At 34.1% G+C, this 24,787-nt stretch overlaps 1 protein-coding gene across 5 annotated transcripts in view; it reads left to right on the forward strand.

The window, feature by feature from the left end:
• LOC118272099 (cGMP-dependent protein kinase, isozyme 2 forms cD4/T1/T3A/T3B) overlaps positions 1-24,787 on the forward strand; it is a 127,051-nt gene that overhangs the window by 99,756 nt on the left and 2,508 nt on the right. For 2 of the 5 annotated variants that reach the window (XM_050693584.1, XM_050693585.1), the window contains 8 exons: positions 9,820-10,039; positions 16,843-16,984; positions 21,274-21,368; positions 21,559-21,705; positions 23,082-23,401; positions 23,491-23,578; positions 23,713-23,897; positions 24,262-24,478. In XM_050693584.1, the coding sequence (XP_050549541.1) occupies positions 9,820-10,039; positions 16,843-16,984; positions 21,274-21,368; positions 21,559-21,705; positions 23,082-23,401; positions 23,491-23,578; positions 23,713-23,897; positions 24,262-24,478 (1,414 nt within the window). Of the gene's footprint in view, positions 1-2,138; positions 3,980-9,819; positions 10,040-13,216; positions 13,356-16,842; positions 16,985-21,273; positions 21,369-21,558; positions 21,706-23,081; positions 23,402-23,490; positions 23,579-23,712; positions 23,898-24,261; positions 24,479-24,787 lie in introns of those variants that run through there. The other 3 variants (XM_050693583.1, XM_035588430.2, XM_050693586.1) reach the window with 3 other exon arrangements.

The following is a 24,787-nucleotide window of genomic DNA, read 5'->3' on the forward strand; positions in this document are numbered from 1 at the left end:
ACATATATCATCAAAATATAGAAAGTGTTTGTACAATACAGACATTTCGAAATGGACGTGTTAGTTGATGGTTATAATACCGGTAGTGTTATTCTACGCCATCATAATAATTGCTTCAGTAAAGCAAGTCAAAACAGAAATGTTTTATTATTGTCTGACTTTAGTCTCGTTTGTGTGGAATACTTTGGTTTTATCCTGATAGAATAATGTACCTTGAATGTCACAGTGAATAGTAAATACAAGTAAATAGGAGAAAGGGCTACCATTGTTTATGATTCGAGTAAGTTACCGTTAGTTCTAAATAAATTCAGCGCGTGCTATTTGCGTTTCTGACTAAGAAATTGTCATTCTATCAATGACTTTGTACTCCATTGATGAGTCAACGGCTTTATTGCTTTCAAAGCATTTACTGCAAATGTTAATGAAAACATGCATAACATAACAAATATTTACGACGAGTTAGCTACCTATTTGTTTTGTTTATGTGTAATTATCGTCAAATCTATAGTAAAATATAATACACAAGTGCCTATATAAATTCGGTTTTCCTTTTAAAGTTTGATTACAAAAATGCATTTTTTCCTCCTTTGTTGGAAGATACAGTAGGTAAATCCGATATACATTCAAAACTCTGTAAATATTTAAGGAAAATATGGCATTCGTTGAAATTAGGGAGTCCATTTTAACTGCTTCTGTTTGTATTTGAAACAAAATTCTGCGTAAAATAACTGACATCACACTTCAGCGTTTTTAGAATCGCTATTTTGTTCGTCATCGTCACTACATGAATCTTTGCAGTGCGTTGTAATTCACTTATTGTAGTTTAATTTTATCCACTAATGGAAAGATTGTCAGCCACAATTTCTCAAGTTCCTGGATATGTTTCTCACGTATCATCGTTGACCAGCCGACTGGATATGTGGACCAATGAACTTGTTTCAACTCGTCTATCGGCTGATGTCTTAGAAATCGTTTCCTACTAACTCGATCAGGCGTTTAACGATTGTTGCTAATTTGTTACAACTAAACACATATCGTTTGTTTTTGTTCTCCTCACCCACATTGTTTTTGTTTATTTCCTTATCTTTATTGTTTGATAAGTGCGTTTCTAGTACACGACTGACTTTCGATTCTATATCTATATCCACATCTGTTTTTAATAGAGTCGTTAAATTTTCCAGTGAAAGTGCTTCATTATGATTAATAATAAACTGGTCATATGCTGTTGCTTCGCCAGCTGCCGCTCGCACTCACTCAGCCCTCATTATCTAATTATTACGCAATTTGATTCCATTTGCATTCGCCTTATGGGCTCTTGAGGCCCAGTTAGCACTTCCTCGTTGTTGATGTATTGGACCAAGTCATGTCTTGTGCAACGGTCGTGGTCGTGCTTGCGTCCCGTGACGCGTCCGCTGTTACGTAGTTCACTGCTTGAGAACTTTTTGCCTAAACAATACCGGCTTCAAGGTCATTAAGCATTAACGTTCTTTACAATAGGCATGGGTACCTGATGTTGACTAACTAGTTGATAAATGGGATTTAGAATAAAAAGTAAGAGATCATACTATAGAATTGGTGAGAAACTGGTTATTAGAGTAATGAATGACTCGTCATTAAATACGAAAATTATCTAATGATATGTTTTATGATTAAATGTGAATTTATAAATAAATAGATACGTAAAAGTAAGTCTTTATAATAATGTAAATAATTTTATCACAGAAAGAAAATATTGGTGAGTCATTCTTTACTGTTACGATAACAATATTGAGTCATAATTGAAAAATAACTTATTGTACTACGATAGTAAAGAAAGGCATAAAAAAAACGAATTTTATCTACCAAGATAGAGCTGAAAAGAACTTCGTTAGCAATGCAGTTATTGTGCAGCTGTCGACAAGCTGCATTCGCTTTGTGTATCGAGTAAAAATAATCGAGTTTCTAGACACGGATAAGTAGGTATAGAAGTGGTTGCAAAATCTTTCCATTGTTATACATTAATCAATTGAATGCGCCATTACTGAAGCAATTATAAAGTAGGAAAATTGAGAAATGTTCACTACACTAATTAACTTAAGGGATAAAAAATATGTAATTACGTAAATTTTGCTGCAGCATTAAATCTGTACACTCCACAGATTGACTCGAGTAATTTATGTTCCTGATTATTGCATACTAACAAAAACAGCGAGTGCGTCACATTAATCTCCCGTCTAATGACGTTCGACCGTAGTAACCTTTAGAAGCTGGTTGATAACATCCATCCAACGGGAAAATGGAATTAAAGTTATTAAGCACGTCTTTTCACTTCCAAATCTGCAGGCTCAACAATGAAGTAAACGAAGCGGCAAAGAAGAAATTGACAACATTATGAAAATCAAGCATTATCCTGGAAAAGCGGTCATGGAGGACCCGTGGCTGTCCATTACGGACAGAACTATGGATCTCGTATATGCAGCCAACTGGGTTGGTGCAAAGAATCTCAGTTCGTATAACGAAAACGACGACCAATCAAACTCTAGTAAATTCAATTCAATATCAAGAAGTAAATCATGCAGAGACGTTGGTCGTACTAGTGACAAAGATTACGATAGTAAAACATATTCATTGGAAGATAATGAATATAATTACTCTAATAATGATGTTCCTAATGAAAACATATCTCAATTAGCTAAATATCAACAAAATATAGAAGAGAAAGCGAGAGCAAATAATAATCTTCTCGCACAGAATAAATTGAAGCATAGTTATAGTTTTAAAGATATGCCAAATGGATATAGACCGTCGACTTTAAGAAGAGTTAAACGTAGAAATTTCACTGAATGGGACATTGAAGCGTTTGCATCAAACAGCAAACAGCCACCTGTCCCACCTCAACGTAAGGATTCTTTAAAATATGCCCATCGACAGAGAAAAGTTGACTCAAAAAAAAGTTATTATCCATTACCTGATCCGGGTGCAGTTCCACCTGACCCAGCCTCAGAATCTTATTATGAATACTACTCTAGAGTAAGCCAACAGAACAATGACACTGACAGTGATAAGATAAAACAGATGCAAAAGGATACAAAAAAAGATAAAAGTAATCATAGCGAGCCTATGAAGCAAAATGGAAATACTATGTACCAATTGATAAACTCTATGGCAACTTTAGACTTAAGTACAATTAAGTCCAGAAACGGTAAACAAAACCTCGATGGTGAAGCGGAAGATTTGGGTATATTCATGCAGCCTGTTAACAAGTCGTTATCTACATGCGATCAAATTCCTAAGCACACAACGCAACCAGTAAACGAACGAAACGGACGCATCGATGATAATAAACCTAGCTTTCGTTCTAAATCATTGAGAGTAAAAAGCGAAGGAAGAGCGCCACTCAGAGCTTATCTCGACGCGGTCCAGCCTGACGAGACTTATAATGAAGTCACTGTCACGCAACCGAAAAGGAATCTGTCACCGAGCGAACAGCTGACGTTAATGCAGTACGAAATGTTTAACGGAAGTCAACCTGCCCCGCCGATTGCAAATGGGTTACACTCTACTGATCAAAGTAAAGAAAGTGACTATCGGACTATAAACGGTGCTGCAAAGCAAATCAAACGTGATAAGTACGGGAAACTATACAATACAGTGAGAGTGAAAAGTGATGATAGGTACGATAGATACAATGACATTATGTCTTTCGGGACACAAAAAGACCGAATTAGTGAAGAGCGTGTCACAACAAATGGCAACGGTGTGTTTTCTAGAAGTGCTAAAAGTTCATCTAGTGGGTCGGACTCGGATTTTTCGATACCAAGACCAAAGTTAATAGTGCCTGTGCATACGTACGGGACAAGAAAGCGGAGGACAGGAAATCTCTGCCAACGCGACAGTAATGCTACTGAATCGTCGTTGGATGCGGGTATATTGTTGGACGTGACGCGTCTAGAGCCAAACAACAAATCCACAGACAAGCATCCTCGAAATGGAGAAACAGGTAATTTGATAAGCAATTAGAATAAGTACCTACACACTTCTATTATATAATTTATGAAACTATCTAAGTATCATCAATATAAACGGTTATCGCAGTTGTTATCGGGAAGTTATTTTGTTCTCATGTGTACTGATGTTGATCGATGGTTGAATGTTATGGCGACGGAACAATTTCGAGGTCTCACGGATGACATTTTCGATGACGTAATATGAACCGTGGAATACCTACGCACGTGACTCAATGTTACATCACAAGGATCTCTAAGTCCTTGTTAATATACAGCGCTTGAATCAGAATCTTTTTATTGAACAAAATGAAAAGACTTGCAAATTGATTACAATAAACTTTTCATTAATTTTTGTAAAGAATTCTATTAAAAGATGACCTTACGGTGTGTTGCGTTAATCACATTTAACAAGCGGATAACTGGTCATAGTGCAATGATGTGTGTAAGTGTTTGAATGTTACTACCCACACTTTTGATACAATCTCTTATGCGCGTCTTACAACACACACGGGAAATGACGGTCTATATCGTTAGACGAGACACCACGCCAAATTGATTTCAAACCATTTCCTTCGATGTGATTAAAGACAATTTTCCGTTAGAAAAAGATGTGTAATATTAACTCCGACTAAATTTTAAAGAAGGACAGGACATTGCGCCACGCGTACTCCATTTACGATTGAGGTTTTGAGCGCCTTGGCATATGTATAGGTAGTTTGCCAAACGTACCGAGACTGGCATATCAATTAAACTTTGCTGCGTATCGCCCTAGTTTTAGTTAAAGTTAAGCACGAATATGAGAATTAACATACTGGTAATGCAGTAATTTGAATTATTGATTGCAATCAAAGTGCGGTTTTACGACAAAGAATATTGCAATTTTTAACTGAAGATTTGTACAAAGGCTGAGGTGTGAAATTTTATTAGTAACGGTATTAGGTACCATAACATAATGCTGTGGATACTGTACGATTAACAACTTTTCGTTTAACATTTCCATACATTGGTATATAATAAAGTAACTTGTTTTGATGAAAACAAATCAATTCAACACGTCGAATTTTGGAAGTCGTATATCTTGTATTGTCTTCATACTACAAAATATTATTGTGGCAACGTGTTGATATTGAAAATATTATTTTTGTATTCATTGTTAGCAACGAACAGTTACAATCGTCGGTATCGTAAAAAGTGAGTAACGCGTTCGGCTTAAAATATATTAACTGTTCCAAAAGACAATAGGCCACCAATTGCGTTGCGGTTGTAAACTTAAAAGAGACCTTGTTAACGCATATGGTAAAGACATTTTAGCATAAATGCATTAAAGGTAGTTGAAGGACAATGAGCATAGCAGTAACCTGGCAATTACTAATGGTCTCTCATTAAGGATCCTTGTATGTGTGTGTTGCTAGCTTTTTCTTGTGAACCGAGCCTAGCATTGAATGTCAGAATAATTACAATATTCAAGTTACTGAAGGTCACATTCAACAAAAAATAAGTAATTTTAAGGTGAATAATGACACTATGTAGCAGAATTTGGCAGAATATTTTAATGTACAACTCTTACATCGATCAATTTCCAAGATTTTCCATAGTAAAACTAACTTCATCTTTTTATATTACTGTTTTAAGAGAGTGACTCACGTTGTCCGTAGAAATAAAATTTTGCTCTGAACAAATTTCAAAGACGATATCGGCTCCTAAAACTTAGTCTACATTGCCTATTGGAAAGCCAGTATCGATGCAATCTCAGTACAATGTAACGTGTACAATAAAACAGCCGTAAGTAAGCCTGGACACGTATCCGAACTCCTGACCCCAGCATTATGTTCTCAGTCAATCACCTTGAAACACTTTCGGTCTTTGACTATTTAATTTACTTCAACTGAGACTTGGCCAGCAATTTGAATAATATTTGAAATAGGTAATTATAGGATTTGCAAAATTTTCTGCAACTTCCTGTTAATTGCTGTTATTAAGGTTTTATTTTATGTTTGCAGCATTTTATGTCTGAAACTTTAAATTGATAGTGTGAATGCCACTTTTCGAAGTATCAGGTAATTCACGAGATTAAAATCTCGTTCCCGTTAGCTAAAGAGCTAATCCTATAGTAATAAAAAATGATTTTTAAGGTAAACTTTAAAATTTTATTACCTCTAATCCCACACAGATTTTGTTAAATCCAGATTTGGGTAATGATAGTCGTGCTCATGTAGGAATGGAATGCATTGAAATGGATGTGAATAAAGGTGAAATTTAAAGCACTTTTCTTGTTCGAAGTTTGGTCAATGGCTTAAGACTCAGCTTATCTGCATGGGTTGGGCTAAATGCCAGTAATTTACTTGGATAGACTTCGTCATCAGTAATTCACACCTTCCTTAGCACTCATATAAATCTCGTGATCGTCGGTCCTCTAAATGTTTATTTTCCCAGAAGAATAAGCATGAATGAACAATTATATTTACTTATGTGTGTCATACGCAGTAGTATTATAGGAATGTACTTTTACATGCTCTCTAATGCTTTGACTTCCAGACTCCAGTTAACTGCTGTTAATTTCTTAACAGCAAAACGCATTAGCACTTTTTGTCCGACTTAGTAATTAGACCACAGTCTTCGTGGTCTGTAGACGTGTAGACCTCTACAAACACCATAAAAGATGTTCGAAGATAAATCTTAAATCTCGTACGTAGAAAGTTATCAACATAAAAAGTGAACTTGACAATCTCTCGATTACTGTCGAAGTATTTTACATTGTAATCATTTCACACATGATTTAGAAACTTGCAATTTTCACTAATGAAAGTTTTAGTGCAGATGCCAAATAAATCATTGTTTCGCTAAATTCTTATTGTAGCTTAGTGTTTATTTGCATCGAATGTAGAAGAAGAAATTCAGTTGATGTAATACCTATGTATGTGACTTGTATCAAGCCTTAACTCCAAACAACCAACAAACTAACTTAAATAAATGGCTGTGACATACGGATGAACTGACAGACGGACAGACAGACAGACATGACGAATCTATAAGGGTTCCCATTTTTGCCATCTGGCTATGGAATCCTAAAAATAAATGTACAATGTATATTTTCCAACGAATTTGTTAATAAAGATAGGCATGAATATTACGTATTGCGTTACAAAATCAAGATTACATAAAAAGATATGATCACAAACATAATAAAACTGAGGTGAACTAATGTCCTTGTTGCGCTACTTCAACGTTTCTTTGCAAATATTTGATTATGATATGCCAACGTTGCTCACAACAGTTAAAAATATAAATAGCGTCTATTTCGTGACGTTTTAAGTCTTTCGAGACATTGCTAATAAGGTTATCTTCTTTTAAATATTATTCTAAAATTGCATGAAACAGTAAATTAATGGGACACCTGGTTATTTTGAAGTACTATGTAGAGATAAGTTACTTGATTAAGCTTTTTAATGCTTCATATTGTATTCCATGTATCATGATATGTATTGTCAGGACCACCATGGTTTTGTTCTCCAGATAGCGCTAGTATAAACATCTCATTTTTCGTCCAATAGCATAATTATTATTATGCTAGCATCACACCATTGGACGTTCAAAATTTGACAGCTGTTGTGATTGGACAAAAACACTTCCCTAGCATGCATGCATGTATTTTTGCGCCATCTGGTAATAAAAAAAAGGCAGCCCCCATTCAATTAATACTTTAAGCACTGCATACATAGTTATATTCTAAATTGTATGTTCTGTAAATACATATAAATGTACCTGGGGTAGGTCTGGACGAAGAAATTGATATATTTCATCCGAGTTGAGGTGATTATTATATTATGTACTTCAGTCATATAGCTATTGTCATTTGCTTAGGAATTTCGTATTGAAATGACGTACACATAGCTAATACACAAGTGATGAATGACTATAACGGGAATGAAGTTCATGTGGACGTAAACAATAGGATGGTAGGACAACAGAATTGTTGAACAATTCAATGCGTGTACGCATATTCTATCAGTCAATAGGTAGGTGATAACTGTTAATGCTTTATACTACACAGATAGTACTAGAATTAACTGTTTCAGTTTGATTTGGCTATGTACATAAGTACAGAGGATGGTACTGTTAGATTTTTGTTAGATGGGAAGGCAAATAAACATAATATATTTTTTGAAAAATTTGGCGATATTTGGTCTCAAAAATCTCGTGTTTAAACTTGGAGATTATGTGTGTTTGCTGAAGCCCAGGGAAGGTTTAAAAGATGGGAAGCAAATATTGATTATTTTATTGTCTACTTGTGTAAGATCTCTCTTTTTCTTTCTCTAGTCTTATAATATAAAAAAAAATATTCTATAGACCGATTCATCATTATTGGAAAACATTTAAAGAATTCATCGCAATTATAATATTAGCATTTCACATTCACTTTTCTCACTAAAACACAATACTTGATCTCAATCGTGTGATATTTATCTTCGTTCGTCATTGCTCGTTAAAATTTTTCTAAGCATATGCACTAACAAATCAAGTCATTCATTGGACTGTGGTTTCACATGCCTCTCTATTTGTTCTCACACTTATCTTGACATTGTCGATAGTAACAGCTGCTTACGATTGTAATTTCACACTCGATACGATAAGCGTCAAAGAACTTGATTATAGGTACATTTTTTTCTAATTCAGTAATTTTGTATGAACTTGATTATAGGTACATTTTTTTCTAATTCAGTAATTTTGTATTAACTTGTTGTGGGTTTTATATTTGAAAGCAAGGTTTTATGCTTCTTCTACTCAGAAAATATATTAGATTCAATACTATTCGACCTGCGAATAAAATATTTTTCAGGGGAGGTCTATATCTGACGGAACACGTGTCGCGTATTAAAGTCGCTTAACGCTAGAACAGACAAACGCTAGAAAAATAAACACCTGATTGTTCACAGTCAATAGATGTTATAAGTGAGATCGATGAAACGATCACGATCATTTATGCCAGATATGAACCTTGCTTTAATCTTGAAATTGTCAATGTCTTCATAAACTTTAGAATTATGCACTGGTGCTTGGTTAGCTGTTCCTGTGACGATGGAACTAACAATTTGAACATTGTAAAGATTCAGTCAGTTTTGTACATAATCATCGTAAAAACTTTATATTTATCATGTCCATTCACTGCAATGAGTCACAAATATCCGCCGACAGTTTCAATCTTAACAACCTTGACAGTATTTATTAATTTGCACTATACCTACATATCGAAATTATTCGAATTGGTAAATGTGAATGTTGTATTCAAACGAGTTATAGTACTTATAGTTCAGTCATACTATGGAAACTTTTCATAAAAACGAATTTGGTTTTTGAATAAGATGCAGTTTCGATTATTCATACAGCTACGTGATCGAGTTGACTGATATATATCGATTTATTCACCGACGGTTTTAAAAAAGGAATGATAAAGAAGGATATTTCAATAAGTTATTGGAGCACCACGTACAGTCTAGCCTTAAGAACCAAAAGCCATTAGCCTCAATAACTCATATCTATATAGCTTTATGATTATTTATGTTTTAGCAAACAGTATATAATTGAACTTGTAATACTATCTCGGCATAAATATTTAAGAGACCTAATTGTTCAATTTAGTATCCTTGAATGTTAATATCGGTTGTGAAATGTCCTATGACAACTTGTAGAGTATTATTTTGACCAGCACTAGCATATTAAGCTGTCCAATCTGTCAATCTTCTTTAATAGATTTTCAATCTTAAAATTACCTAATACTAAAGTCCAAAATCTAATGAAGTTTCTTTCAATACTAATAATATCCTTTCTTCGACAGAGGGTCGCGTGGAAGTGTCACGGGAGAACAAATACCTCAGCACAATGGCACCAGGCAAGGTGTTCGGCGAGCTGGCCATCCTCTACAACTGCAAACGTACCGCCACCATCAAGGCGGCCACCGATTGCAGACTATGGGCCATCGAACGCCAATGCTTCCAGACCATCATGATGCGCACTGGTCTCATCCGCCAGGCTGAATATACTGACTTCCTCAAGAGGTAAGAACCTATTTTCTTTTGTCTTCCTTATTTGCAAGTACATAGGGTTCAATTTATTGTCATTTACTATCCAAATATCTCCATATGACATTCTTGATTGGATTAGTCACCATCAACGTTACGTTAGGTTACATTTACTCGGTTTACTTCATCTTTAATATCCTTATGAGCAATGGTGACCTAATCGATAGCTTTAAAATTTAATCATAATATAAGGCAATGTTCAATATCTGTATTTGGACATGCACCCGTGGGTGGCTGGACTTGAAGTGTTACCGTTACTTCCTCCTAAGTATCAGATATTGGTTCCAAAATTATCTTGACAGTATTTTACTTCGTTTACTGCAAATTTCTAATAGTCTTTTTGGATTTTATCTTATAAATAATTCTAAAACTGATTTTGATCGTATAAATACAATTAAAGTGTCTAAGAGACGTTTATTTCTTGAGATTTTTTATTTCTTACAAGTCTTGATAATAAAGCAACTGTTTTCCTGTTACTTAACATTTAATATTAAGTCAGCAAAAATCTGCCAAGACGCGACAAAATTGTTATGATGTTTATTTCATGGAAACATTAAAACTCTATGACGACAATGAATCACATACACTCGTATTCTTTTATAATAATTGTGAGAACGGTGTGCGTTATTTCTTTAAATAAAATCCGCAGATCATTCACACTTGGCACGGATATAAATTACACTACTAATATTCACTTTTTGTAAAAGTCTTATCTTTATATAGCCGAGCTATTTCGACTTATCCTTCCTCAAAAGATTCGTTGTTTACCATATTGAGGTCAGTAACCTCTCTGTGTTGACTTGACTGACAAACAAATACTCGTATATTTTGTTCTAACAACGTTTCTCTAATACGTAAATGTCCTAATTCTTATTCGAACACATGTTTGTTCTATTTGTATCCATAAACTTCCTTCTAAGACTTTTTATTTTTAAAACGTAATGTATTGTAATGATTGTTTAGTAACTTCACGTTGCTTCATTATATTTTAATTATTTCGTCTTCAGCTCTTTCTTTAATCCCTCTTACTTTCATTTGGTTCTTTATTACATAACAGTAATTTTATATTCAGTATTTTTCATTTGGTATAAAGTATAAATTTTGTTCAAGACAGTGATTTTATATTTTATTATAATCACTCATCTTTTGTCTTATTTAACACGTTAGGAATAGCAAACAAAAGAGACAATAACTTGTTTCTACGTTTACCATGTGCATGAAATCGGCTAACAATGTTGTATTATTCATGTCCTCGAGACTACTGGTTCTTTACAATATGCAAGTCTTCATTATCATCTTCTAAAAGGCTTCCATAAATATCTATATTAGTCGAACGTAACAATACAAACTTCCCTCCAAGAGAATCACCGATGACATAGGAGGATATTGACCTCAGGAGACTTATGCAAATGCAATGGGCGTGCAATGGCCCATTCTTCTGCTTTCGACGGACTCACACTCTTACAATACAGTCTGCAGTGCGGGCCTTGACACGAGCCGAGTATGTGAATAGATTGCAACACACGATTGTTAATTTATTAATAACATGAACCATGTTATTGGAACGATCATCGCGAGACATGAAAACATCAAAACATTCACATTCATGGTAACCTACATTAAATCTATTGAATCGAAAACACGGTAGCATAAATATGTTTATCGAATCGGGAATATTTTTGAATAGAAAACACCGAGAAAAGTTTATAGCGTCGATATACGAGTTCTTGTTGATATATTAAAACCGTTTTAAGCCCTACAGCCATAAAAGTTTTATTTGCTTATGTCTCAAGTGTCGTGTAATTCTAGACAGCCTTCCATTTAGTATCAAGGGTATCGTGTTGTAGAATGCTTAGCATCTGTTACTTTGCTTTATATCCTATGAAATACTCGTACAAGTTCGTAGTGCGGTGATCCATCTTAGTTGAAGCCATCATCTTCAAGATTAATGTCTCTATCGCGATGGTAATCTTGGTTGTTGCTTTATTTGAGAACTTGTCGGCTGCTCGGCGTTGGATATAAGAATAATAATGACTTAGATCCTAAAATAAATATATCTTCCTTAGGCATTCAGGTTAAGATTCAACACAGTTTAGTTTTATTTAAAGATTTAAGTAGGAAAGTATGTTTGTAGCACTTTTTGCTGATCCAATTCTTCGCGATGATCAATGATATAGTGAATGAGCACGCAATAGTTTGGCGTGCATTTAACTCTTGAAGCAATTCAGTGTACACGCACAGATTGTTTATATTCATCTAAGCTATTGAAGTAGCTATAAAACAAAGCCATTGTTGGCGAAACCAGTGTCAACGCAATGTTGCCCAAGCACTCGCGCGCACTTTACGAAATACTCACTTACTAGCCGTCACGTTTGCAAGTTGACATTTTGTGATTGCAATCCTTTCACTGCACAGACGTAATAATCTATTCTGTGAAAGCAGGACTAGCCAGTGCATAAGATGTGCATAATTTTTGAAATAGATACGTAATCAAAATGCGAGTAATATATTAGTCTGGACCTCTAGACTGATTTATTAGCTTAGTTGCGCCATGCATTGTCATTGCCAAAGTTGGAATGTTGATTTGATATGGCAAGCTATGGTTTCAAATGCATTGTAGATTGTATCAGCGAGATTGGATAAGATATGAAAATGGTTAGGCAAATGTCTACTTACGGTAGCTACTCTTTACTTATATTGCTAGTTCCATAACAAATGAAGGATCTGTGATGTCTATAGAAAAACCCACACTCACAATCTTGTGGTTTATACAAACGAGATGAACGTAGTCTGTCATCGTTCTTTCTATATCATAATATTCTCCAATTACGTCACTATCGTAGCTGATCAAATATTTCCAATATTATAGGTACACGCATACCGAAAAGTAATCCGATCTTTTCAAAACTTTTTCTTAGATCAAACAGACTTACGCGATCGATTGCATTATAAACATCGTTATGTTTTCTTTTTAAACATCTACTGGTTTTAATATTTACTTCTGTGGCATACAGAAATGCGTTTACAAAGGCAAATTCCTGCGCATCATGCACATGGTAGTTCCGTGCGGGTTTGAACATGAGGCACGTTGCAGTAACCGATAAATGCAGTCAAGTCAACATTAAAAAGATTGTTTCTTATTTATCTTTCCAGACAATTAAAATCAGGCAGTAGGTATGTACGAGGTGTGTTTGATGTTCAGTGTAACAGTAACTTTGATATCATTGTCATTTACCAGTCATTAGAAAGATTCTGTGACGTTTTTGAAGATCACTGATAATAGTTTTCATTGTGTTTATTTTGTTCGTGTATTAATTGCGTATGTAAATGTAGTAGTCAAATATTTAGTACTGATGTTTGGTTAGACACTTTTTCTTTATTTGCATTGTATTTTGGTGTTGTGTTTACACTGTAATTACTTAATTTTATTGCGCGTTTAATTGTGATGACTGGTGTTTGTTTACGTATATTATTATTTTATTAGGTATAGTAATTTATTTTTGTAATTTTCTTTGAATGTGTTTTTTATTTTCGTTTATTATTAGAAAACATGTTGATAAAATATTGAACTTCAAAATAAACTATGCAACTATGATTGCTATACAAAGTATACAATTTCCATTTCAAGAGACTGATAAAAGAAACAGTTTTGATGAAATATTGAATGCACCACTAATCACGTTATACGTGTAGATAATCACTAATGATATTAAGTTTTCCTCTGTCAGATACTGATCGTGGTGTAGCAGTTTCTGCCTCGACACACTTTAGTTAATTACCCGTTTGTACATTAGCTTCAAGTTACACGATGGATGTTGCAATATAACAACGCAACTACATATCAATTTACTCAATGTTATTATTGCATATTGTTTAGGGAAGTAGATAAGTTTCGCTTTTGTAGTGTCTTGATGTATTTCTCCTATTGTCACGCCTTTTATCCCTGGAGGGATAGGCAGATGGTACCGACTTTTCACTATTTCTGTTATAAGTCCCATGTAAAAGGTAGTGAACCTATTGCCTTTATACTAGGCATAATTCCAGACTTTGTAGTAATACTGAGAAATTTTCTAAAAGTCGAAAAATGTCCAGCAGTACTTTTGCCCGACACGGTCATGATCGACGAGAATCGAACCATAAATCGTATAAAAAGGAATAAGAATAAGTAAATCTTTAGTATAAGCGAACCTAGATCAGATGTCAGCTTTAAATTCAGACTACCTAGTTTTACTAAGAATTCTAAAAGTCACAAGATCTCAACCTATGAAAACGGGTTGGACCAACCAGTTATTTTCAATAATAAAGTAATAGATGCAACAAAAACTCCAGCCATTCAATACAATATAATAAATTCAATCCGGCTTGACATTGCGGAACTACGTACTGTCAAATTGGGCGAGGCCATTCAAACCTTGTACTAAGGTCGGAATGGAGACAAGAAACTAAATAAATCTGTTTCTTACATAATACTTTATGATACAAGTAAGGCTTAAAAAGACTCCAGACGTTTGAGAGGCTAATAATATTGTCTCAATGTTGTAATTTTATCCAAGAAAGGATATAAAATATATTGTTTTACGATGAATAAGACGTCTTATAACATTTTCACACATTACCCCGACAATATATGACTTCACCTCATTCTTTGCAAAACGTATAGAGCATTAACATTTCGCCAATGATGTTATTAGGTAGGTACTGTTATAAGTCTCATATATGTATAAGAAGGCAATTTATCAGAAGCTCGGCCCAGTAAAATACTTTGCAGAACCTGGTCATCATTATACAGGAGTTGTAGTCACTAAATCGACGAAATTATCGTCAAAAATGGTGATATTATAAATAAAAAAGAAGATCTCTTTGTCTATAGTGTAATGACCGTGAAAAATGATATGATGGAAGCAATTTCCATTGGCGCTGACTGTGACGCACAGTTACGACAATATTGTACTGTTCTGCTGACTAGTTTCTTTTATGTGGGTTTAATTGTATGATAAGTGATTTATTCTCAGTACGACTTCGTTTATAGGCCCATTAAATAGAGATCAATAAAATTGTTCGAGATATTTTCTAATCATACGTTTACTGTATTCGTAATTGTTGACTTCGCGTGTGTTATTGTGATAAATTACTAATTTTGTAATGTCTTGCTAGTCTAATAGTTGTTTAAGTGACTACGGAGTATGAGATTTCGGTTAGAAAAAAGCTTTGTTGAGACTCTTGATTTTTCAAATCTCAATTCCTAAGAACATGGAGTTTGGAAATCTGTTCGGTGCGAATTTATAACGTAACTCGACTGAATATTCGAAAAGTGGGTCTAATCAAGGAACAGACTATAAGTGAATGGAACAGAAATATAGTTTTAACGGAAAATACTAATTTAAACATCCACAGACATAAACATTAGTGATTATTTATATACAAAAGGAGGATACGAAGTACCGATTGAGTGGTTTATCTTAGAAAAGATCTTATAGTAAATGCTTATGAACATGAATCTAGAAAAAAACTATTTCATAAATATTAAACCGCCTATGAGAGATTTATATATGGCAATGTTAATGGCATCTTAGAACAATGGCATAGTGAACTATACAAGATAATGATATTGTGATGTCAGCTAATATTTATACAGTATTATGTAATTGTTATTAATAATGTAAATATGTTTAAAATTATTGTATTATCGGCTTACTCTCGTAACAGTTTGTCGAAGAACTCGACTAGTTTCAAGTCATTCTAGAGGCTCATACTCATGAGCAGTATTTTATGACACGAAGGTGACTGTGAATCACCCTAATGCTGTTTACTATGAGTATATCGATAACATAATCATTAATTTTGTACCTATATCTCACAAAAGTTATAATGAATAAGTTAACAAATCTATGCAATCTGTTGAGTGGTATTTAAAATTTACACAAACAACAAACCCATCTAGAAGCCTGATTATCTCCCAAAATACATTCGTTGTCATTTATACTTCTTCCTACCTCTTTAAGTTAATCAAGCGATACAGGTATATTTATATTTAGGTTTACATTACATGAGTCACTAAGGAAACCTCTCAAAGTTGACCAACCACCTTTAAACATTCACTTTCAACCAAACGGCTGGTTGGATTGATAAAATATGTACACAGCTAAGTTAAGGCAATTTGACTCCAAGACTGGTAAAGTTATATAAGTGTTCAACTATAATTATTATAAAATTGGTGGATGGAATTTGAAAGAATATGACGTAGATGAAGATATGATAGTAAAAGTCGATGTAGTTGTAAGTCCAAATACTTTTTTAGATATCAATCATAGTCATGACCTTAATACTAAATCTATTACTAACACACAGTATACTCGTAAATTAGAAATGATATAAGATTTGATTGTAACTTAAAATCGATGCACGTGATTCAGTTATGTCATTAAGAATCCATTGAGAAATGGATGAAAGAATATCGTTTTAACATAAATTAATAAAAAAAAATAAGTTGAAGAAATCACTAATGCAGAAGCATTAATACGAGGAAAAGCAAAGAACGTAAAAAACGAAAAGAAACTAAAGTAACTTCAGCATGTAATCAGTGCGGTAAAAACTATGAAATAACAAATTATACACTATAACGGCACCAAAACCATGCTTGTTTATTTTATGGCGTAAAAATTCCATAATACAGCCAACGGTCAAACACTTTCTACTTGCAAACGTAACAGTCGAGCCTACTTTTTCTGCTGACATAATCTTTGGTCCAGTTTATAATGTTTTTGTTTCTTTTTCAACAGCGTGCCGATCTTCAAAGATTTGCCCGAAGACACACTTATCAAGATATCGGACGTATTGGAGGAGACTCACTATCAGAACGGTGACTACATCATTAGACAAGGCGCCCGTGGTGATACCTTCTTCATCATCTCTAAGGGACAGGTAAGCTTCTTTTTATATCTTCTTTTATCCATTCGATTTTACAGTCCCAGAACTTGTATCTTCCAATTAATTTTTAACTGAGTCCATTTTATATTGCGCGGTAGCGATTGGCATAATCAATTTAATCATATCTTCCGCAATAGGGTCAGGATTTCATCATAGCATAACTGTATTCGATTATTAAGTAACAAGTTATTAACTCTGTTCGAAATTAAAAGATTATAAAAATTATGTTGCTCAAAATTGCAATAACAATCTATAGACCAGAATAAATTTTAAAGTGAACGTTGACATATTTGCCGTTATATCATGGTCTGTCTTTAAATAGACATAGTAAGTCATAGTCCACAATATTGACTAGTAATAATACTTGTTTATGCAAAACTTATCGATGTTTTATTCTAATTGTTGTTATAGCAAAGAATGAATTATGGAAATTATGATACTATTACTTAAATGATCTTCTTCATCTTCTGACGCGTTAACGACTTTCTAATTCTAATTCGATGGTTTGTAACCAAGATTTTTTACGTTTATCAGTAAAGAACATTAGTTCGACAGTCATTTTGTCATCTAAAAATAGTATTTCGAATAACTTCATTATGTTGTGGTCATTTATTACGATGACATCGTGTTCCAAAGAAATCTGTTCCAAACATAATTGTATGAAGATGTTCACGGACCTCGAGAATTTCACTTTCGTTGTTTGGACCAACTTTCGAGTGTCCAACGCTCGGAGCGACGTGACTTTTTTACCTTTGACCACGCCTCTATGTTTTGTAAACATATCCGTCTTTAGAACCACGTAATTCGATTATCTGTAATCATCTTTTCGCTTTCAAAATATTTCTCCTGATTATATAACACCGGCTTTGTATTTATGCTCTTTTAGAATCTTTGTTAGTCATCGACATTTTTATATTCCTTCGAATTTTAGTGATTCAAAGGCTAGGATTTCAAAATGGTTTACAGTTTCCTTTGTTAGGAGTCAGATAAAGTTTTGTAGATTGAAAACTTTATAATTTTTAATAGCAGGGATCTATGTCATCATAATCCGTGTTAAAAGAATCCTTGATCCAAGTAAGATGTATTAGAAGCTGTAGCAATCATTCGTGTTTGTGTAACTGTACATTTTGCTGTCACAATTGTGTTGTGATCATATAGCTACCTATTTCTAAGAGACAAAGTTTCGAAAGTCTCAACATTATTTCCTTTATGTTCGCATGACTCTAAATTGTATAAGCTTCGTGCAGTAAACGCGGTGACTGTGCAAGAGGTTCACCTTGGCATTTAGCATTACGTCTCCGCAAACATTGATTGTTATTTCTGACCGGTGCAAATGTAGGTATCTATATTGTGACTTTACACTTTATCCTTGATATAATAAACAGTTGTTGAAGTGGATATTGCTGACAAACATTTAACAACATTCAAGGAGGGAATGGACATTTAACATTCTAAAATAAATATAAGAAACGCATCGTCACGTTCAATGCTTGGTCATGTTCCTAATGCAAGTTAACTAAAACTTGATCTGTTTGCTAGAGGTCATTATTTGGTTTTAATCAAGCACGGAATTGATTGTGATGATGATTTAATTTATACAGGACTAATTGTAGATCGTAACATTGTACAAACAATCACTGGTGTGACTCAATTTTTATATAACACGGAGGTTGTAGAGGCCAAAAGCCCGGCTATTGTGGCCACAAGGTCAGCGCACTGTGCACAAGCGAGAGGATTGTATGGTATTTTGAGGCCAGATTTTTGAACGCTTTTGTGGGAATTATTTGGGCACACCGGACTTATTGTTTGAATAGATTCTTGTCTTTGTTTCTATGAAATGAATCTGACGGGATAAGAAATAAGTATTCTGTTTAAATTTGTAATTGATAGTAGAAAGTCATTTCCATAGTGATTTTAAATGTACGTGTGTTCATTTCGTGCAGAATTACAAATATTTTCCTTGTGCATAAGTTTGTTTGTGTAAAGTCGTAGCAAATGAAGCATTTCAACGCAGCTCAATTAAGTACAAATATTTCTAAATAAACTGTGAATACATTTTATTGCGGAACCACTTTATTACTAGTTGCTAAAACTCGTTTTGATTTTTGTTATCTAGCTGATAAAGATAGAATATAATAGGAATAGACATTAGTGGTGATATTTAAGTCATTATATGGAAGGTTCTTGGTCAACGCAGATGTGTGCACGTCAAAGCATTTTCAACCTTATGAACATGTTTTTATATATTTTTTATGTGAACTTTTATGTGAACGTTGACATTTAAAAACACTTAAGTTTTTGGATCTTACGTTAAATGTGAAGGATAAGCATAAGATTTTCCAAACTTAGTTATATTTTCATGCTTATATTTATGCTCGATTGCAAATTTCACACTGCTAATTTGAGCGTCAATGGCGAGATTTTTTTACAGTATTAAAATAAGGAAAATATCTTACTTGGTGGAGTAGAACATTGTTATCATTTGCGTTACAAATCTGCAAGGTTGCTACAGCATTGGGAGCATTGTTCTAAAAACCTGTGAAATGACTAAACAACGAATCACGTTTAACAAAACATCGTAAGAATGGAGTAATGTTGTTATTCTTCTCAAATTTTTATCATTATTTCATTATTACAAATGAAATGTTCCCAATTTTTGAAGTAACAAAGTTTGGTAATCTGTTAAACATTCACGTCGCCAATAAAGTAATTACAGCTACGAATGTGGTTACATTGCGTGATGATTTAGTGTGTTTGTGTACCAATATGTAAATGTAGTTATTTTGGACTATAATTGCGGATGGATTGATGTGGTAACGCCTAAAATACTGGTTATTTGGTTTATGCAATAAGGCAGTGTAGGGAAAGAGTTGTCAGTATTGCAGTGCTAATAAGTATGATCACGAAATATGTCTAGTTGTTTAGCTTTATAATATTGTTTGGTCTAGTATAAGCAACAGATAACAGTATACTTCCAATACAAAGCAACAGATCTAATGTTTTTTTTTTTTTATATCAAAAATCTCAAATTCGATAAAGTCAATAGGCATAATAGTTTAGTAATGAATTGTAGCGGACATAGAAAGAAATTTCAAAATCATCAAAAAATATTCTAAGCTCACACTAATTCGGCAAAAAATAGAACAGGATCTATTCGCTTTGTTTAAAATCAAAACATGAAGCGACCACACAATTGGTCACACAAAATGACCGGCTAGATCAGTTTTTAACATTCTAAGAAATAAACATTTACAAAGCGAGCACCTCTTAAATCAGTGAGCTGTGACAATAGTTCCCGTTTTGTTGATCTTGTAGAATTATTCGGATGACTTCATCAGCGGCGATTGTTATTTGATGTTACATTATCTCTTGCATTTCCGCTGTTATCTCATCAATGTTTGTATGTCTTTTAGTTTTACCATCCTTATCCAAATCTGGTTCATATTTAACTTTACTCCGTCGTAAAACTGTATCCGGTATATTTGGTGAAGAGAGGGCTTTACTTTTCTGTCTTTTATCAAACAGATTTTTATGATCCTCATCGTTACCAGGACACTATAAGTTAACGCTTTTGTTAAAAAACAAACAAAAATAGAAATAGCTGTTCTTGTTACCAAACAGTTTATGTTTAGATTTTTAATTTGTCGTGAGGTGTGAACGTTTCGGCTATTATAGTTTTGATGCATCATTGAGCATTTATCACGTTTCAGTTCATTGTTGAACCAGCTCAGTTCCTGCTTCATTTTGTTATTATATTATATTGTATGTACAGTTGGGCACGTGATCATTGTTCTGATTAAGTCTGTATCAACTTTTTGTTAACGTTCGTTGTTCCAATTATTACCGACTTAGGTTTCCTGAGAAATTAAAGAATTTATTGCTTCCCTTATCAGTTGTGCAGGCTAATTACCAATCTACCTACATAGCGGAACCGGTAATTACATGCTCTTGATCAAATTGCGAACCGTATTATGATGCTTGCACATGAGTGGCCGTTATCCCTCCGTGCCTTACTTCAAGTCCATCCGGCTTTTAATGACAACTTTCGATGTTGTCTAAACGTCCGCTCCACGTTTTTATAATAACGGTAATAAGCTCACTGGACCTGTTATTATGCTCTGTATCTACGCTATTACAAAAACGTCAGCCATTTTGACGTCAACAGCTAATTACGACAATTTTTAACAATACAACGATTACAAAAATGATGGATGGAACACTGTTCCTTCATTTAGAATTATTTAAGACACAGAGACTTATGTCATTATTATTTCTTTTTTCAGGTGAAAGTCACTCAGAAACCACCAAACAGTAATGATGAGAAATTTATAAGAACTCTCACGAAAGGCGATTTCTTCGGAGAGAAGGCATTGCAAGGGTAAGCTTGACTTGCATTAAGATTGTTAGAATGTATTTACTCGTAGATAAATCTTTCGACATTGATTTCTTTTAAATTGAGCACGGAATGTAAGATTGTAAGCTTGGAATAAACAAATCATTTGCAACGAGACATTGATTTGTAACGTCAATGCATTATTTTAATCAACTGCTTTATTTTAAATTTCCAGGGATGACCTTCGAACAGCCAACATTATCTGTGACTCGCCGGAGGGCACGACTTGCCTCGTCATCGACCGGGAGACCTTCAACCAACTCATATCGGCTCTCGACGAGATCCGTACGAAATATAAGGACGAAGGAGACAGCAGGCAGCGGTGAGTAAACACTTTTACTTTAATAATCTCTAACACTTCTGGTTTCAATTTTATTCATTCATAGTTTCCTACATATTATGACTCATTGTTATAATTAGTACAATTCACATGACTGTACCATGTCCTGTTGGTTACAATACTCGTTCGTTCCCATACATGTTATTACAGTTGGCTTAAGTCATTATTATTACATAGAACAGATTTATTTTTTAAGAACCGATACAAACGTTTTATGTACTATACTAGATAAAGTAAAATACGTGTTTTAATTTTAATATGTTTTTAATAACTGTGAGAAATGTATGAGTATAATTTAATGAAGTGATTATTTTCAAAGATCAATTAATAAGGTTTTATGCTTGTGAACGTCCGATGTCAAGTTCACACTGATCTGAAACTAAGCCAACTGCGATAACATCAGAAAAATTACCGCGCAAATGCAGCTTCACCATTGTGTTGGTTATTAATCTTTTTCTTACTCCAACAATGGCCGCTGCAATATGAATAGAAATGATAACAAATTGTATCTTAATTTCACCGTCTATACTAACTCTATTTTTTGTTTCGATGCAAACAATATGGATACGAACGTATTATGGTAAGTCGTAGAAATTAAAAATAATTTAGAAAACTTTCTCCTCATCAATGTCGAATTTTAATTAAATAGTGGAAGCAAATCGGTTATTAACTTTCCTCTTTGACGTAGAAAATGTGTCTACCACGGCATTGAGCGATAACAATTACGTTTCCCGCGTTTTTGTTGCACAGATTGTTAAGTGCGAATGAAAACAATGGGCGCATGCCGCATCTGGATGACTTAGTAATGGAATCGCTGCAAAAACGAAAGATATATCAATTAAATCTAAGAAAGTTATTATTGAGCTGGTAAACTGATGTTTTGGGGCCATTTCTTCGTATTAAGTGGAAATCCGTGGTAGCATATCTATATTTTTTTTATTATTCAATATCTGTCTGGGTGCACACGGTTCTCAGACGTATATGTTGTATCTACACGTGTTTATGTTGACATAGTCTTTATCAATGGATTCCTGGTATACCGGTTTTTATTATTACATAACTTGTATAACGATATACGGACGGCTATACGAGAAATGAAGTAGATAGTCTTTCGAGATTGTTTTTATTGCGTTTGCAATGTTTACAAGAAGACAATTGTATAAAAAATGCGATGACCAAATTCATTGAATAGATTTTGTCGTGAAATTGTTAGGTCAAGACCACCTCCCGAGTCCGAGACAATTCTCAGTCGCATGGTACCAAAGGCCGTTCTTTGTTAAAAGCTTCAAATTCGTTCCGTAACAGTTAGAAAATAAAGTCTAAGGTCAAATTTCTAATAAATCTATCTACATTTCCAGATTAAACGAGGAATTCGCCAATTTGCGTCTCTCAGACTTGCGTATCATCGCGACGCTTGGTATTGGAGGCTTCGGTCGAGTGGAACTGGTCCAGATACAGAGCGACTCCAGCAGGTCCTTCGCTTTGAAGCAGATGAAGAAGGCCCAGATCGTTGAAACGAGACAGCAACAGCACATCATGTCCGAGAAGGAGATAATGTCAGAAATGAACTGCGAGTTCATTGTAAAATTATACAAGACGTTCAAGGATCGTAAATATTTATACATGCTGATGGAAACTTGCCTTGGAGGAGAGTTGTGGACTATTTTAAGAGATCGAGGTGAATATCAGATATGTTGATTCATTTTTTCATTGAAATTTTAATATTTATGACTCAGGTGTCTAATTTACATATTTTTGTTTTTTAAGGTCAATTTGACGATGCAACAACAAGATTCTATACTGCTTGTGTGGTTGAGGCTTTCCATTACTTGCATTCGCGAAATATTATTTACAGGTAAGAAACCATCTAATAACATTATAATAAATATCACATTTATTTTATACGAGTCTAATGTCGTTGTAATATATAACATTTATTTTATCTCATATAAAGTTATTGATATTAAATTGTGTGACAATCTTTTCCAGGGATCTCAAACCAGAGAATTTACTATTAGACTCTAAAGGATACGTGAAACTAGTGGACTTTGGTTTCTCAAAGAAATTGCAAGCAAGCCGCAAAACTTGGACTTTCTGCGGCACGCCAGAGTATGTAGCCCCTGAAGTAATCATGAACAGAGGTCATGATATTAGCGCAGATTATTGGTCCTTAGGTAAGTTCAGTTCTTATTTATATAGCCTTTACAAATGTCTCATTTTCCTTAATCTTCAGGTAAACATTTTAAATTAACTTTTTATCTAAACGTCCTTTAAAGAAGACATTGTGACCTTTTAACGTTTTTCCTACTTTTGTCTCGTCAATCATTCTTACCGAATCTAATTGTGATTAACCAACTCTTTCCTTAAATGTTTTAACATTATGTTCGTAGAAGCGATTCGTTTCCCCATAATTTATTGCTTAATTAGTTCCTTCAATTACAATATGGGCGCTATTTGCCAAAATCCGATTTCGTGTGAACATAAGTACTATGTTTAGCAAATACATCCTCTTTAACGTAACTATCTTCATTATTTCAGGTGTTCTCATGTTTGAGCTGCTTACTGGCTCACCACCATTCACGGGCACTGATCCAATGAAGACTTACAACAAGATCCTCAAGGGTATCGATGCCGTGGAATTCCCACGCTGTATCACTAGGAATGCGACTAATCTGATCAAGAAGCTGTGTCGAGATAATCCTGCTGAACGACTCGGCTATCAGAGAGGAGGCATTACTGAGATACAGAAACATAAGTGAGTATTTTTTATGGTATAGGGCGGTAAATGAGCAGACGCGTCACCTGATGGTAAGCGATCGTCGCCCTCTATGGATATCCATAATATTAGAGGAATTATATAATAATCTAAACATTATATTAATTACTAGCTGACCCGGCAAACTTCGTACCGCCTCAAACATTTTTTTCTCACCTTTTAGACCTGCCCTGGACTTGCACAAATAATTCAAGACCAAAATTAGCCAAATCGGTCCACCCGTTCTCGAGTTTTAGTGAGACTAACGAACAGCAATTGATTTTTATATATAGAGATTTCTTGGATAAA

Source organism: Spodoptera frugiperda, chromosome 5, assembly GCF_023101765.2.
Source record: "Spodoptera frugiperda isolate SF20-4 chromosome 5, AGI-APGP_CSIRO_Sfru_2.0, whole genome shotgun sequence".
In the NCBI taxonomy this organism is placed as follows: domain Eukaryota; kingdom Metazoa; phylum Arthropoda; class Insecta; order Lepidoptera; family Noctuidae; genus Spodoptera; species Spodoptera frugiperda.